We start from the raw sequence: 17,380 nt of genomic DNA, 5'->3' as shown, positions 1-17,380 counted from the left end.
TTTTTAGGACTCATTATATTTTTAGAACAAATGATAGAATAAGATCTTAAAATGCTTACACAGGCAGCCCTGTCTTTACCACTCACCTTCCTCATCTATCCATTTCATGGTGAAGAGCTGTTCGTTGTCAAAAGAACACATGTCTCGAACCTCATTGCAAAGGCCCTCAAAGGAGATGGAAGGTTCAAAATGTGTTATCATGATATCCCTGAAAAAGAAAAGGAGTTTTAAGTTTGAAAATGATTAAAAATAATAATGCTCTATATATTACTGAATGCTTGACAATTTGATGAACTTCAGTAATTTTGTGTGTGCATCAACATGTATTGCTTTCAGTAAATGATTTCATTCAAGTAAAAATTAAAATATCAAGCTGGGCACAGTGGCTCATGCACTTTGGGAGGCTGAGCTGGGCAGATCACTTTAGCCCAGGAGCTCAAGACCAGCCTGGGCAACATGGCGAAACCCTGTCTCTACTAAAAATACAAAAAAAAAATTAGCCAGAGGCTGAGGTGGGAGGATCCTTCTCAGGCGGGGAGCATGGGAGGTGTAGGTTACAGTGAGCTGAGATCACATCACTGCACTCCAGCCTGGGCAACAGAGGAGACTGTCTCAAAAAAATAAATAAAAACAAAAGAAAACAAAAAAAATCAAATACATATATACACACTTGCATAATTATATTGTTTTAAATAGTTTTTAAAAATAAAAATAGAAAATAGCTTATTTTAATGACAAAAGAGAATTGCTTGCTTTAAAGCAATCTTTCTTTCAAAGAACCCTCAAGGTTACTAGTATGAGGGCATAGGGTTGAGAGAATGTATTCTGGAATTAAATTAGAAGAAGAAAATTCTATGAAATGTCTCTGTCAAAGAATAAGTGTAAAATTATCTTTCTTGAATAAGAGGGAAAAAATTAGTTACACTGGATATCATCGAAATATAACTTCCTTATCAAAGTCCACATTTAAAATTAACAGAAAGGTAAACATATTTGTAAACGACAAGGCTTTTTCATAAATTTTACTTTTCAAAAGCTAAAAAACACTTATCAGAACATACAAATACTTTTAAGACATCTGTGTAATACTTAAAAAGTATAAGTATAAGGCTGGGCGTGGTGGCTCACGCCTGTAACCCCAGCACTTTGGGAGCCTGAGGCAGATGGATCACCTGAGATTGGGAGTTCGAGACCAGCCTGACCAACGTGGAGAAACCCTGCCTCTACTAAAAATAAAAAATTTGCTGGGTGTGGTGGCACATGCCTGTAATCCCAGCTACTCAGGAGGCTGGGGCAGAAGAATCGCTTGAACCCGGGAGGCGGAGATTGCGGTGAACCAATCACACCATTACACTCCAGCCTGGGCAACAAGAGCGAAACTCTATCTCAAAAAAAAAAAAAAAAAAATGTGTAAGTATAGGCTGGGTGTGGTGGCTCACACCTGTAATCCCAGTACTTTGGGAGGCTGAGGCGGGCGGATCACTCGAGGTCAGGAGTTCGAAATCAGCCCGGCAAACACAGTGAAACTCCGTCTCTACTAAAAATACAAAAATTAGCCAGGCATGGTGGTGGGCGCCTATAATCCCAGCTACCTGGGAGGCTGAGGCAGGATAACCGCTTGATCCCAGGAGGCGGAGGCTGCAGTGAGCCGTGATTGCGTCACTGCACTCCAGCCTGGATGATAAAGTAAGATTCTGTTTCAAAAAAAAAAAGTTTAAGTATAGATACCCATCAGAGACTCAATGAAGGAGTTATGCTTTATCAACTACCACTCCTTAAGTTCCAGGAACTAAAACATTCAAGGGAGTTTTATATAAACACTTCTCTCAGTAATTGCGAAACCACTACGTTCATAACATTCCACAATCACCAGATCCTCGTTACAGTACCAAAGCTAAAAATGAACTGCAAAATAAAGATATTACATTCTAAAGGTATAAAACAAATTATGCACATATGATGTTTTTTCCAGTTTAACTTCAGCACTAGCATAAATTATTTTACCACTGATCCTCAACAGAATATAATCTGCTTTATCACAAAGATTCCCAAAATGGCAAATTTAGATATGGTTTTAGCTGAATTTTTTTAAGCATTTTTTATTTTGCTATTGAGCTTCAGAAGACAAACTGCTTTCAATGTGCCTATATTCTAAAATATAGAATCTATTATAAAGTTTTTCCTTAGGACTAATTGCTTTTAAAAATAAACCCCCAAAAGAATCACATTCAGTCCTTCTGCTATCTCAGTGTAAGCTTTTCTTCTAAATTAGGCTATTCGAAAAAATACTTTTATTTGCAATAACCATTATAATAATTGGTTTAGGCAGGATTATCCATGAATGGTAAGACCATTGGGCAAAATGTTTTGGGGGACTAGAGTATTCATATAATCTCAAAGTATCACCCTCCAAATTATTAATTATAAAAAAGGTCATAAAGCAATTTCCACCTTTTAATAATCAAGAAGATAGTGAATTCAAAAATAACAATTGTGAAATATGAATGTAACAATAAAGTAAAAAAGCAATGTTATAAAGCCCTGTCAATGTAGTAAGGGGAAAAGAGAAATCTCTCTGAAGTTCAAGGTCCAGTTTTGGCTGGGCAAGGTGGCTCGTGCCTGTAATCCCACCTACTCAGGATGCTGAGGCGGGATGATCACCTCAGGAGTTCAAGGCCAGCCTGAGTGACAGAACAAGACCCTGTCTCTAAAAACAATTTTTTTGTAATTAGCCAAGCATAGTGTAGTCCCAGCTACTCACGAGAATCATTTGAGCCCAGGAGTTCAAGGCTGCAGTGAGCCATGATCGAGCCATTGGACTTCAGCTTGGGCGACAGAGCAAGACTCTGTCTCTAAAAAAAAAAAACACACCCAGCTTTGTATTGTGGGTTAGTAAGTCTCAATGTTATCTGAAAAATGGAGATAATCATATCTGCCTCTGAGTATTATCATGAAGACTAAATAAGTGCAGCTTGAGCCCGGGAAGTTGAGGCTGCAGTGAGCTGTGACTATGTCATTGCACTCTAGCCTGGGTGATGGAGGAAGACACTGACTCAAAAAATGAAAAATAAATGAAAATAAATGAGTGCAGCCAGGCAAGGTGGCTCATGCCATAATCCCAGCACTTTGAAAGGCCAATGTGGGAGGATCGCTTCGGTACAGGAGTTCGAGGCCTGCCTGGGCAACACAGGGAGACCTTGTCTCTACAAAAAAATTAAAAATTAGCCAGACATAGTGGTGTGTGCCTACAGTCCCAACTACTTGGGAGGCTGAGGTAGGAGGACTGTGTGAGCCTGGGCAGTTAAGGCTGCAGTGAGCTGTGATTACACCACTGTACTCAGCCTGGGTGACAGAGTAGGAATGTGCCTCAAAAAAAAAAAAAAAGTGCAAAATACTTATCATGGTTCTTTTTCTTTTGTTCCACTTTTTTCAGTTGAGTTTTTTTTGAGACAGAGTCTCGCTCTGTCACCCAGGTTGAAGTGCAGTGGCACGATTACAGGCGTGAGCCACCACACTCGGCCTCAGTAACATTTCTGAATAACACTAACTTTAATTCTTTAAAAGCTTTTTTCTTTAATTGACAGAAATTTTTCTATTATATTTCACTAAGATAAGAGATTATTACTATAATTCAATACTGTCTAGAAAATTCTAGCCTATGGCTAAAAATAAATAAGGCTGGGCGCAGTGGCTCACACCTGTAATCCTAGCACTTTGGGAGGCCAAGGTGGGTGGATTACCTGAGGTCAGGCGTTCGAGACCAGTCTGGCCAACATGGCGAATCCCCATCTCTACTAAAACTACAAAAATTAGCCAGGTGTGGTGGTGCACGCCTATAATCCTAGCTACTCAGGAGGCTGAGGCAGGAGAATCACTTGAACTTGGGACGCGGAGGTTGCAGTGAGCCGAGATCACGCCACTACACTCCAGCCTGGGTGACAGAGTGAGACTCTGTCTCAAAAAACATAAAATAATAAATAAATAAATAAATAAGATATAGAAAAGAAGAGGCAAAATTGCTACTTGCAGATGACATTATCTAGCTTAAAAATTCTAAGACAGTTAAATTATTAGTAAGGTGGAAAGTTTAATTTAAACATACAAAAAGAAAACAGTATGTAATAGGTCTACAAGAAGACCCCATTCACAAAAGCACATGATTATAAAATATATAGGAATAGGCCGGGCACGGTGGCTCAAGCCTGTAATCTCAACACTCCGGGAGGCCGAGGCAGATGGATCACCTGAGGTAAGGAGTTCCAGACCAGCCTGGCCAACATGGTGAAACCCCATTTTCACTAAAAATACAAAAATTAGCCAGGCATGGTAGCGCCTTGCCTGTAATCCCAGCTACTTGAGAGACAGACTGGAGAATCGCTTGAACCTGGGAGGCGGAGGTTGGCAGTGAGCCAAGATCACGCCACTGCGCTCCAGCCTGGGTGACAGAGCAAGGCTCCATCTCAAAACAAAAAACAAAAAAAAAAAGTTAAATAATGAATCAAGCCATTCCATAACATATATCAAAATTAACTATAATATTACAATAATTAAACCAATAGTGGTATGTGCAAAAATAGATCTCTCCCCTAAAATCAATGAAACAATAGAAAGTACCTATGCACATTGTGGGAAATTTAGTACATAACAGAGTTACCATTTCAAATCAGTGGTGAAAGGACAATCTGTCCAATAATGGTATTAGAATAAATTTTGGAGAAAAAAAAAGTTGTGTCAGTACCCTATAAATGACTAAACCCCAAAATACCAGATTCACTGAAAAGATAATCACTTTAAAAGTTTCATAATAGGCCAGGCGCAGTGGCTCACGCCTAAAATCCCAGCACCTCGGGAGGCCACGGCGGGTGAATCACTTGAGGTCATGAGTTTGGGACCAGCCTGGCCAACATGGCAAAACCCTGTCTCTACTAAAAATAAAAAATTAGCCGGACATGGTGGCACATGCCTGTAATCCCAGCTACTTGGGAGGCTGAGGCAGGAGAATCACTTCAACCCAGGAGGCAGAGGCTGCAGTGAGCCAGGATCGTGCCACTGCACTCCAGCCTGGGCGACTGAGCAAGACCCTGTCTCAAAAAACAAACAAAAATTAGCCGGGTGTGGTGGCGTGCGCCTATAATCCCAGCTACTTAGGAGGCTGAGGCAGGAGGATTGTTAGAACCCAGGAGGCAAAGGTTGCAGTAAGACGAGATCACGCCACTGGGTTCTACCCTGGGCAACAAAGCAAGACTCTGTCTCAAAAAAAAAAAGAAAAAAAGTTGCATAATAGAAGAAAAATAGAATATTTTTAAATGAAAAACACTTCTACCTAAGACAGTAAATCCAGAAACTATCAAGGAAACTTTTAAAAAGGACAGGTTTGATGACATAAAAACGAAAAACTCCAGACTAGCAACAGATTGGGGAAATGCTGGCAACTTTAACAAAATGTCAATGTCCTGTCAACAAATTAATAAGAAAAATAATACAATAGAAAATGGGTAAAATAGGAACAATCCAGAAGAAATACAAATGATCATTAATATATAAAAGATACTTGTAAAAATAAATTACCATTTTTTGCCAATCTGACAGTCAAAAATTTAAAAGACAGATAACATGCAATGGGAATATAAGGAAGAAGCTTCACTAGTCCTGTTGTTAAGAATGTAAATTAAGCTCTTTTGGGAAACTATCAAATTTCAAGATAGGCATATCTTTGACCATATTTACAAGAATATGTACTAAATATAAGGAGGTTCCTTCAACATTATTTGAAATAGTGAGTTGATGAAGACAACTTTAAATGTTCATCAATCCGAAAAAAGATTAAACATATTATGGTGGCTGGGCGCAATGGCTCATGCCTGTAATTTCTACACTTTGAGAGGCCGAGGCAGGAGAATCGCTTGAGCACAGGAGCTTGAAACCAGCCCCGTCTCTACAAAACATATTAAAAAAAATTAGCTGAGCCTAGTGGCGTGAGCTAATCCTAGCTACTCAGGAGGCTGAGGTGGGAGGACTGCTGGAACCCAGAGTGGTTGAGGCTGCAGAGGGCCTAGATCATGCCACTGCACTCCAGCGTAGGCAACAGAATCAGACTCTGTCTCTTAAAACAACAACAACAACAACTGTAGAACACTATATTACCAACTATAAAGAGGTCTGTCTACCCTGGAATGAAAAGATAACCACGATTTTTAAAATCAAGTTGCAGATGCATGTGTGGAAATATGAACTCATTTATTGGAAAAATAAAAGGGTATGTCTGTGTGTGTGTATGCACATACATATCTATACTTATAAATATACCGATATGATACAGAATATCCCAAACTGTTAACAATGGCTATCTCTAGAAAGTGGGAGCGAGACAGCCATAAAAAATAATGAAATCACGTCTTCTACACCAGCATGGATGGAACTGAAGGCCATTATCCCTAGTGAAAAAAATCAGAAACAAAAAGCCAGATACCACATATTCTCACTTATAAGTGAGAGCTAAACAAAGGGTACACATGGACATAAAGAGGGAATAGTAGACATTGGAGACTACAAAAGGTGGGAGGGGGGTGAGGGTTGAAAAATACCTATCGGGTACAGGTAATTTTCTAGGTTTTACTGTTTACTGTTCAGGTGATGGGTACACTAAGTGACCAGACTTCATGGCTACATCATACAAACATGTAAGAAAGAAAGAAATCTGCACTTGTACCCTTTAAATATATAAAAATAAACTAATAAAATAAAATAAGGTGGGAGTGAGAGACTACAGGGGAACTTTATATGTGTGTGTATGTATATGTATGTGTGTGTGTGTGTATATATATATATATATAGAGAGAGAGAGTGTGTGTGTGTGTGTGTGTGTGTGTGTGTGTGTGTGTGTGTGTGTGTGAGAGACAGGGTCTCACTCTGTTGCCCAGGCTGGAGTGCAGTGGTGCAATCACAGCTCACTGCAGCCTTGACTTCCTGGCCTCAGGTGATTCTCCCACCTCGCCCTCCTAGTAGCTAGGACTACAGGCTAATTTTTTTGTAGAGATAGGGTTTCACCACATTCAGCCCAGGCTGGTCTCCAACTCCTGGGCTCAAGTGATTCACCTGCCCTGACCTCCCAAAGTGCTGGGATTACAGGCATGAACCACCGTACCCAGCCTCTTTCTGTATTTCTATATTTTTAAAATTTAGTTTTAGTGCCTTGCCTTTGTGATCTGTATTTGGCCACTGGTGTCATTTTTGTTTCTATTATCGTTCTCAGCCACATTCCTACATAGGTTAGCTGTCAAGCACAGTGCTTGCAACACAGAGTAGACAGACAATAAATAATTGCTCCATTCTTTCTGACATTTCCTCCTGAATGCCTCATAAACACCTAGAACTCAAAATTCAGTGAATTGTTTCAGCCAATTAATTAACTTCTCCCACAAATCTCTTCCACATTCCCCAGTCTCTCTTAAACAAGAAACCTATGAGTTGTCCAACTCCCGTCACCCCTACAAGACTATCTTTAATTCTACTGATACTACCCCTTAAAATTTCCACCGAATCCATACACTCTTTTCTCTCTCCTTAAAATATCTCATCTGGACTACTTCAAAAGCCTCCAAATTAGTTTCATCCATCACCAATCCATCTCCCATACTAATTTCAAGTGTTATCTTTCTAAAATGCAAATCTGATGATGTATTTCTCTTACTTAGAATTTTCATCAATGAGAAAAAGTCTAAACTCTGCAGTATGACATTCAAGGGTCTTTACAATCTAGCCCCTGTGAACTTTCTTAGCCTCATTTCTCATCAGTGCCCACTTCATACTTTATATCCTAATAAGGAATGAATATGAGACTAACAGCCAAAGTGATCTTAATTCTGCAAACTTACCATGTGGTTGTTTAATGCCTGTAACACCCACCTAACATCATTATTCACCAGGCAAACTCCTAGTTATCCTTTAAAAGCCTCAGACATTTCCTCTAGGAAGGCTTCCATCACCCCAAACTCCTCCCCAATATCCATTCCTGCAAATACCTTACATACGTACTTCAAATTTAATTGTTTCTATTGTAACTCTTATATGTCTTTCCCTCCACAAGTCTCTTAATTCCTTAAAGGCAGAGCCTTACCTACCTCTACATTCTCTGTGCCTACGACAGCATCATGTGCCTGGATTACAGATGTTCAACAATATTTACTAAACTCAGTTTGAATAATCTCTGGTTATATTTGAAATCTTAAGCAAGACCGGAATTTTTAAAATCTATGTTTAAATTAGGCTCATTCCAATCATAAAAAAAACAGACAGTAAAGTTGTAAAAGGGGGGTTGCAGTTGCATTAGAAAGCCATCATGAACTAAGGACCTGTGGGGAGAATTTTTATGTGCAGAGTTGCTTCTTTCTCCTTTGCTTCCTCAGTTTCTGCTTCTTCACATCTTTCATTTGCATATTGTCAGTTCTGGCCTCGCCAGACTCTCCCTCCAACTCCAGCTTCAGTTCCCAGTGCTGACCAATTTTATCTCCATATTTTCTCATTCAAATTTCTGAGGGTTTTTTGTGTTTGGTTTGGGTTTTTTGGCACCAGGCTAGCATGCTCTATTTTTTTCTCTCTTTGGCCAAGCTATGGATCAGCTACCCTAGGATTAGGTGCCATGGCTGAAGCTCTAAGACCAATTAGCTAACATCCCCCCAACCCTCAAGATACCACTTGTATTTCCTCAGAACCATTACTAAAGTATATTGCTAAAATAATCTTGCATTTCTTTCAAAAACAAGTCTTGCCAAGACTTGTTCACAGTAAGAAAAATCCTACATACTTCTTCACTGAAGCAGCTATTCCAAATATGCAAAGAGTTAATCTTTTATTTCTAGATGTGCACAGAAGGAATCCTCTGTATTGTTATTACCACTTGACAGCAGCGGTTTAAAAAGAACTTTTACAAGCTTTCTGCAAAAATTTCCATACATATATAATGTAAAGAAATGAGCAGTCCAGATGTTGCCTTGTTAAAGTCTATCCCATAATAGCAAGTAATTTTATATAAGGATAAGCACATACATTGACAGTTTATCACTAATTAATGAAACCTGTTTCTCTTCCTCCAAACTACTAGCACTAGGTAATGATTGAAGGCCCCTCACTGAAAAGCTTCCTTGCTAGGAAAAGACGGGTGCAGGCCATGAGAAAGGCATCTAAGTAAGATGTGGTGTCCAATAAAATTGAATTTTCAGTGCTATTAATCTCTTGCTTAAAAACTAGATGTAAATTGGCTGGGCAAGATGGCTCATGCCTGTAATCCCAGCATTTTGGGAGACCGAGGTGGGTGGATCACTTGAGGTCAGGAGTTGGGAGACCAACCTGGCCAACATGGTGAAAACCCGTCTCTACTAAAATACAAAAATTAGCTGGGCGTGGTGGTGGGCGCCTGTAGTCCCACCTACTCGGGAGGCAGCCGCAGGAGAATCCCTTGAACCTGGGAGGCGGAGGTTGCAATGAGCTGAGATCACGCCACTGCACTCCAGCCCAGGTGACAGAGCGAGACTCCATCTCCAAAAAAATAAATAAAATAAATAAAATAAAATAAAAATTAGAAAAAAATTAAATGTTATTAGATCTAGAGAGATTACATGTTTTCACTGAGATCAAGCTTAACAGAATAATAACACTATACACATCTTTGAAAAGAGAGGGCAATTTTTTCACTAAAAAAATGCTGGCTATTAAATGAGTCAACATTCACTGGAAAGAAATATTGTTAGAAAAGGGTAGTGGAGCCAGGTACAGTGGCTCACACCTGTAATCCCAGCACTTTGAGAGGCTGAGGCAGGAGGATCACTTGAGCCCAGGAGTTTGAGATTAGCCTGGGCAACACAGTGAGACCTTGTCTCTATTTAAAAAAAAAAAAAAAAGAAAGAAAAGAAAAGGGTAGAGGGATAGAGGAAATGCTATGTAATAATGGCCCTTCAGAAGACTGGAGAGAAAAGAAAACTTTCAAATGCAGAATGTTCTCACATTTCTTGGTATAAAGGAAGGATTTTCTATTTTAAAATCAGGTAGGTGTTCTAGTGAGCCAACCTGTTTATTAACTATCCTTGTCCGTGACTCATTTTAGCTTCATCTATATTAATGAGCAGCTGACTATGTAATACCACAATCATCAGTTTAGACTATACAAACACATAATCTTAACATCTAATTTCAGAGGACAGGAATTTGGTACAATTTAGAGTGCTGATATTGTCTTTAAATGAGGCTTGAAATGAAGGTACCATTAGAAAGCTTTCATTGAGCAAAGACCAGTATACAATCGGCAAGAGGTTATTTGCACCGCAGCAAAATTTCACAGATTTTAAAAGACAATGTTACCTTGAATGTCTTGGAAAAATTGTAGTCAAACACTAAAGAAGCTGTATGTCCTTATTCTCTTCTTTTTAATAACTGGAGCAATAAGCCAAGATAATTTGCTATCTAAATTCATGAAGTACAGCAAGACTTTGATCTCTTCTCAAAGGAGTTTACAATGATTTTCATTTACTAACTGGGCCTATTTACATGTGTCAAACTAATACAAATGGGAAAATAGAAGCACTAATTTCTTACCTTTCATAGACTCATTGGAGAAGATGATCTCAATTAATAAGAATTTATTGAAAGCCTTAGGGCCAGGTGCAGTGGCTCATGCCTGTAATCCCAGCAATTTGGGAAGCCAAGGCGAGTGCATCATTTGAGGCCAGGAGTTCAAGACATGCCTGGCCAATATGGTGAAACCCCGTCTCTACTAAAAATACAAAAATTAGCTGGGTGTGGTGGCGCATGCCTGTAATCCCAGCTACTCAGAAGGCTGAGGCAGGCGAATTGCTTGAACCCGGGAGGCGGAGAATGCAGTGAGCCGAGATTGTGCCACTGCACTCCAGCATGGGTAACAGAGTAAGACCCTGTCTCAAAAACAAACAAACAAAAATAAAATAAAAGAATAAAGTGAAACATCTCATTCATCAAATTACAGGTAAGGGTTTAAAAAAAAAAAAAGCAAAGGAAGCTTTTTTCTCACCTTGCAAAGTTCATGGCTGACCATCCTCAAGTCAAAACAGCTCTTGTGACAACTACAAACTTTAAAAAATATCCACACGTTTCTTGGTACTGATTTAAAATCAAAACCTCATTAACCAGTTTTACCTGCTTAAACACAAAGTTATCATACTGTCCAATATAACTCCAATAAACTACTCCTGCATACAGTCAAGCTAATAATAAAGAGAGGCCAGAGGCTTCATGGCAGCAAATTTAAAAGTCCTTACATCAAGGACAAAAAACCAAACACCGCATGTTCTCACTCACAGATGGGAATTGAACAATGAGAACACATGGACACAGGAAGGGGAACATCACACTCTGGGGACTGTTGTGGGGTGGGGGGAGGGGGGAGGGATACCATTAGGAGATATACCTAATGTAAATGACGAGTTAATGGGTGCAGCACACCAGTATGGCACATGTATACATATGTAACTAACCTGCACATTGTGCACATGTACCCTAAAACTTAAAGTATAATAATAAAAAAAAAAGTCCTTACATCAAATCAATACAACATTTAGGGGCTTAGATTTTCTTTGAAATCAAAACAAGAGAGGCAGTTTGAGAGTTTGCTATCTTCACTGATCCTCTCAGGAATGTAAAAGTATGCATTGCAATTTCAACCTAGCACTGCTTTAAAAAATAAAGCAATTTACTTCTACCTGGACAAGCAGTAAGGCAAGCCAAAGTAGCTGGGTTTTCTGTGACTTCTCAGTCTCCAACCTTTATGGTCACACTAACATTTCACGTTTCTAATGCTCCTAAACATAATTATCTCAAAAAAAAATTCAAATCACAACTGAATTTAAAGGAAGGGGGGCACTTTGCGTCACTGATAGAAAATGATTTAACACAATGAACTTAGAACTGGGTTTTTTCTTGTAACCATAGCAAGGGAGTGAAGATCAGAGAATTTAAAACTGTAACTAGGCTAGTCTCCTCACCTTGCAGTATCTCACCCTATCGGGTAGTCGTTGAAACAACACTGAGAAAGAAAGGCTCACAAAATTTTGATTTACACACATGCAACTTAATCTTGACGACACGTAAGTACCCACTGCACGTCCCTGAAAACGCATCGACTTGATTCTTAAATACAACCCCTATGTCTAGTATACTGGCAGTGCAGATACACTACGTGAACACAACGGGGATGAAGGTATATCTAAGAGAACCAGAGGTTAGGCCTGCTGGTAATCAAAACGGCCAGCTAACTGAAGAAGTCCCGTTTTCCATCCCCACAGCAAACTGAGTTAACTAAGGAATCACTTGGAATCCTCAACTCGCAACCCCAAATACACCCAGACTTAAGGATGCAAGGCCCCTACAAAGCTCTCAGGAGGCGAGTCTCTCGTCCACACCAGGTGCACCTACTCTAACCCTAGCTTCCTCCTCGGACCTTACTCTGGCCCCTCGGCTCCCCGCACCGCCATACCTGGGGGCGCCCCCAGTACTGCATCCCCTTGCTTCGCCCCCACCCCTATCACTTCGTCACTCACCCTGAGTCACCGGAGCCGCCCGCCCGCCCAGCCCAACCCGCCCACAACACCTCCAGCCCCTCACCCTCCCCTCCTCCACGCCGAGTGGAGCCGGCCTGTCCCCTCCCGCCCACCGCCCTGCCCCAGGACACTCACCCGCGGTAGTAGGCTTTCACCCGGACCTGGTGGGAATGGTCCCCGCTGCCGCCGCCTGCGACCGTGTGGGACATGGTGCTGCTGTCCCTCTGGGTCGGCATCTCCTCACTCCCCCGCCTCAACGCTGGAGGCCGGGGGTGCGGGGGGGCGCTTCGGGCGCCGTGGGGGAGTCCGCCGCCTGCGCTTGACGGAGAACCGCGGCCGTCCGCCCACCTACCTGCCCACCTCGCCCGCAGCGCCGACCCAAGGGTCGCCTCGCCGGAGCAGCCGGAACCGCGCGGCTCCTCCCACTGCCCGTAGGCGCCGCCGCCTCTACAGCCGCCCCGGCCCAAGACACCTCCTGCGTCGGTCCCTCCCACTTCGCTCGCTCCAAAGGCCCACATTCCGGGGTAGGGCGGGCGCAACCATCCAGCCAGCTCAAGGAGCCTCAATGCCGGGCTGAACCATCCTTACGGGGGCACAGAAAGGGGACAGAGGGAATGGGAGACGCTGATCATGGCATCAAACACGCCGGTAGGGGTGCTTTCACGCGAGCTGTAAAGAGACAATGACCAGCTCTAGATCACTAAAGTCTCTTCCCTGCAGGGACAATGGTAGGGACAAATTCTACGACACCTCACCCTAGCCTCGCAACTTGGTCACGTCTGCGGTCGGCCGACTTGGCACCCGGGATAGATTTGCGTGCAGGTTTCTGGGATTTGGAGTCCTCATGGGATTCTGGGACTTGAGGTTCCTTGCGCGTAGGGTGCCGCGCCTTCCCGCGGGTGAAGTCTGTCTCTCCAGCGTGCTCCCTGGAGCTGTCGGGGTGGAAAACCTGGATCCAGCTTGGGCATCTGAAGGTCCTGGAAATGACTGGGCTTCCTCACGTTCTAGACTTTATTAACTGATGAAGCCTCCCTTCTTCTAATTGCATAAATCGTCTGAATTATACATGTCTTTTGGGGGAACAAGAATTTGGTTACCTGCTCAGCATAACCTCTTTTATGGAAATAATTTAATAACATATGTAACAAATATAATAAAGGAAGAAACTCAACCAGAATATATGATGAAAAACCGATTTTTCTTCTTTGGGGGCCCCCATATCTAGGCCCTTGTAGACTGCCCTTGCATGGAACAAGAGCACAATGAATACTTACCCAATCAAGTCAGTCAATCCAAGAGCATTTCATTCTGTAAAAACTGGCTTACCAAAGATTAGAAAGAATCGTCCTTGGCTGGGCGCGGTGGCTCAAGCCTGTAATCCCAGCACTTTGGGAGGTCGAGGCAGGCGGATCACAAGGTCAGGAGATCGAGACCATCCTGGCTAACACGGTGAAACCCCGTCTCTACTAAAAACACAAAAAATTAGCGGGGCGTGGTGGCGGGCGCCTGTAGTCCCAGCTACTCGGGAGGCTAAGGCAGGAGAATGGCGTGAACCAGGGAGGCGGAGGTTGCAGTGAGCCAAGATTGTGCCACTGCACTCCAGCCTGGGCGACAGAGCAAGACTCTGTCTCAAAAAAAAAAAAAAAAAAAAAAAAAAAGAATCGCTCTTGTAACCTAGTCTTTGACTTTCCTAGGATCTTGGCTCTGACACATAATTTACACTGCAACTACAGGTAGCATGAATCCAGCCCCTGCAGCAGTCCTGGTGCTGAAAGAGTTGGAATAATCAAAGAAATAGCTTTCTTTGCGATGATAAAGTAGGCTTGGGGGACTGAGTCATCAGTCATGTGTGACACTTCAGCGTGGTACGACATCCTCCAACTGCTACAGACTTGGATTATATACTCTTACTAAAAATTCCCCTTGAATCAGGCAAAGTGCTACATGCCTGTAGTCCCAGCCTTTGAGAGGCTGAGGCTGGAGGATCACTTGAGCCCAGGAGTTCAAGGCCAGCCTGAGCAACATGGTGAGACCCCATCTCTTAAACAAACAAACAAACAAAAAAATCCCATTGAAAAACTTGGTATCAGGTTTTTCAGCAATTGGAGACCTGCATCAGTAAGTTTAATATGGAGTGATTAATTATGGAATATATTATAAAATATACGGGCACCTGTAAACCCAGCTACTCCGGAGGCTGAGGCACGAGAATCACTTAAACCCAGGAGGCAGAGGTTGCAGTGAGCCTCTGAGACTGCACCACTGCACTCCAGCGAGACTCTGTCCCTGGGCAACACAATGCACAGTGAGATCCCGTCTCATTTTTTAAAAAAAAGATAATTCACATGCCATACAATTTACTCATTTAAAGTGTATAATTTGATAGTTTTAAGTATCTTCACAAAGTTTTGCAACCATCACCTCTACCTAAATCCAGAGTATTTTCAGCACCCTGAAAGTAACTGCATATCCATTAGCAGTTACTCCCCACTCTCCTCAACCTCTGGCAACCAATAATATATTTTCTGTTGCTATGAATTTTTCTATTCTGAACATCGCTAGTAGCTGGGACTACAGGCATGTGCCACCACACCCGGCTACATTTTGTGTTTTTTGTAGCGCCGGGGTTTTGCCATGTTGTCCAGGCTGGTCTCAATCTCCTGGACTGAAGCCATCTGCCTGCCTCAGCCTCCCAAAGTGCTGAGATTACAGGTGTAAGCCACTATACCCAGTGAAGGTTTCAGTTTTTTTTTAATGTCCTTGCCAATACTTGTTTTTTTTCCCATCTTCTTTATCATAACCATCCTAGTGGTTGTGAAGTGGTATCTCATTACAGTTTTGATGTGCATCTCCCTAGTGACTAATGATGTTGGGTATGTTTTCGTGTTTTTATTGGCCATTTATATATCTTCTTGGAGAACTATCTATTCAGATCCTTTAATCATTTTTAAATTGGGTTGTCTTTTTTCATTGAGTTGTAAGAGTTCTCTCTTCTTTTTTTTTTTCTTCAAGACAAGATCTTGCTCTGTTGCACAGACTGGAGTGCATGGCATGATCACAGCTCTCCAACTCCTGGGCTCAAGCGATCCTCCCACTTCAGCCTACTGAGTAGCTAGGCCCATAGGCATATGCCACCACACCCAGCTAATTTGTTTTTCTCGTTTTTGTAGAGACTAGGTCTTCCTATAATGTCAAGGCTGATCTTCAACTCCTGGGCTCAAGTGATCTTCCCACCTTGACTTCCCAAAGTGCTAAGATTACAGGTGTGAGCCACCATGCCTGGCCAGAGCTCTTTATATATTCTGGAAATACATCTCTTATTAGATTATTTGCAAATATTTTCTCCCACTCTGTGCATTATCTTTTCATTTTTTTAATCTTTTCATATTTTTGATGGTATTATTTGCAGCATAAAAATTTTTAATTTTGACGAGGTCTAATTTATTTTGTTATTGTCACGTATGGTTTTTGTTTGTTTTACTGTGTGCCAGACTATATGTTATTTATGTTTTTAGTGTCATGTCTAAGAGGGCTTTGTGTAATCTAAGATCATGAAGATTTACACCTATATTTCCTTCTAGAAGTTTTATAGTTTAAACTCTTACTTTTTAGCTTATGATCCATTTTGGGTTAATTTTTGTGTCTAATATAAGTGGTCCAAATTGATTTCTTTGCATGTGGATATTCAGTTATCCCACCATCATTTGTTGAAAAGACTATTTTTCTCCCATTTAATTGTTTGCACAATTGTCAAAAATCAAATGACCAAAATTTAAGGGTTTATTCCTGGATTTTAAATTCTATTCTATTGATTGATCTGTCTATCCTTTGACAATAATCACAGTGTCTTCATTACTGTAGTTTTTTAGTAACTTTTAAAACAAGGAAGTGTGAGTCTTACAACTTTTTTTTTTTCAAGAGTGTCTTGGCTATTCTGGATCCCTTACATTTTCATGTGAATTTTAGGATCACCTTGTCAATTTCTTTAAGAAAGCCAGCTGAGATTTTGATAACGATTGCCTTGAATCTGTGAATCAGTTTGTGTGGTTTTTGTCATGTTAACAGTATTAAACCTTCCAATCCATGAACATGGGATAACTTTTCATTTATTTAGGCAGCTTTAATTGCTTTCTCATTTTCAGAGTATACATTTTGCACTTCTTTTACTCTTAAATATTTTATTCTTTATAATGCTATTGTAAACAAATTGTTTTCTTAGTTTCCTTTTTGAATTATTCACTTCTACTATATAGAAATGCAGTTGATTTTTGCATATTGTTGATATTGTATTGCAGAACTTGTTTATTAGGTGAATTCCTTAGGATTTCCTGCATATAAGACTGTCTTTTTTTTTTTTTTTTTTTTTTGAGACAGAGCCTCGCTCTGTTGCCCAGGCTGGAGTGCAGTGGCACGATCTGGGCTGACTGCAAGCTCTGCCTCCCGGGCTCATGCCAGTCTCCTGCCTCAGCCTCCCGAGTAGCTGGGACTACAGGCACTCGCCACCATGCCCAGCTAATTTTTTGTATTTTTAGTAGAGACAGGGTTTCACTGTGTTAGCCAGGATGGTCTCAATCTCCTGACCTCGTGATCCACCCGCCTCGGCCTCCCAAAGTGCTGGGATTACAGGCGTGAGCCACTGCGACCAGCCAAGACTGTCATTTTAAAATACAGATTAAAAAATAAATAAAATGAGGCTGGGCGTGGTGGCTCATGCCTGTAATCCCAGCACCTTGGGAGGCTGAGGTGGGCAGATCACGAGGTCAGGAGTTGGAGACCATCCTGGCCAACGCAGTGAAACCCCGTCTCTACTAAAAAAA

At 41.4% G+C, this 17,380-nt stretch overlaps 1 protein-coding gene across 1 annotated transcript in view; it reads right to left on the bottom strand.

Moving 5' to 3' along the window:
- PRKCI (protein kinase C iota) overlaps positions 1 to 13,731 on the bottom strand; it is an 83,940-nt gene extending 70,209 nt beyond the window's left edge. The window contains exons 1-2 of the mRNA XM_003831921.6: positions 12,699 to 13,731; positions 87 to 208 (exon numbers count right to left, since the gene is read on the bottom strand). Coding sequence (XP_003831969.2) covers positions 87 to 208; positions 12,699 to 13,081 — 505 coding nt within the window. The 5' untranslated portion in view covers positions 13,082 to 13,731. The remainder of the gene's footprint in view (positions 1 to 86; positions 209 to 12,698) is intronic.
- Between the last annotated feature and the right edge of the window lie 3,649 nt (positions 13,732 to 17,380).

The sequence above is a fragment of the Pan paniscus genome, chromosome 2 (assembly GCF_029289425.2).
Source record: "Pan paniscus chromosome 2, NHGRI_mPanPan1-v2.0_pri, whole genome shotgun sequence".
Taxonomy (NCBI): domain Eukaryota; kingdom Metazoa; phylum Chordata; class Mammalia; order Primates; family Hominidae; genus Pan; species Pan paniscus.
Note: the sequence above shows the minus strand (reverse complement) of the source record. Positions and strands in the feature narration are given on the sequence as shown.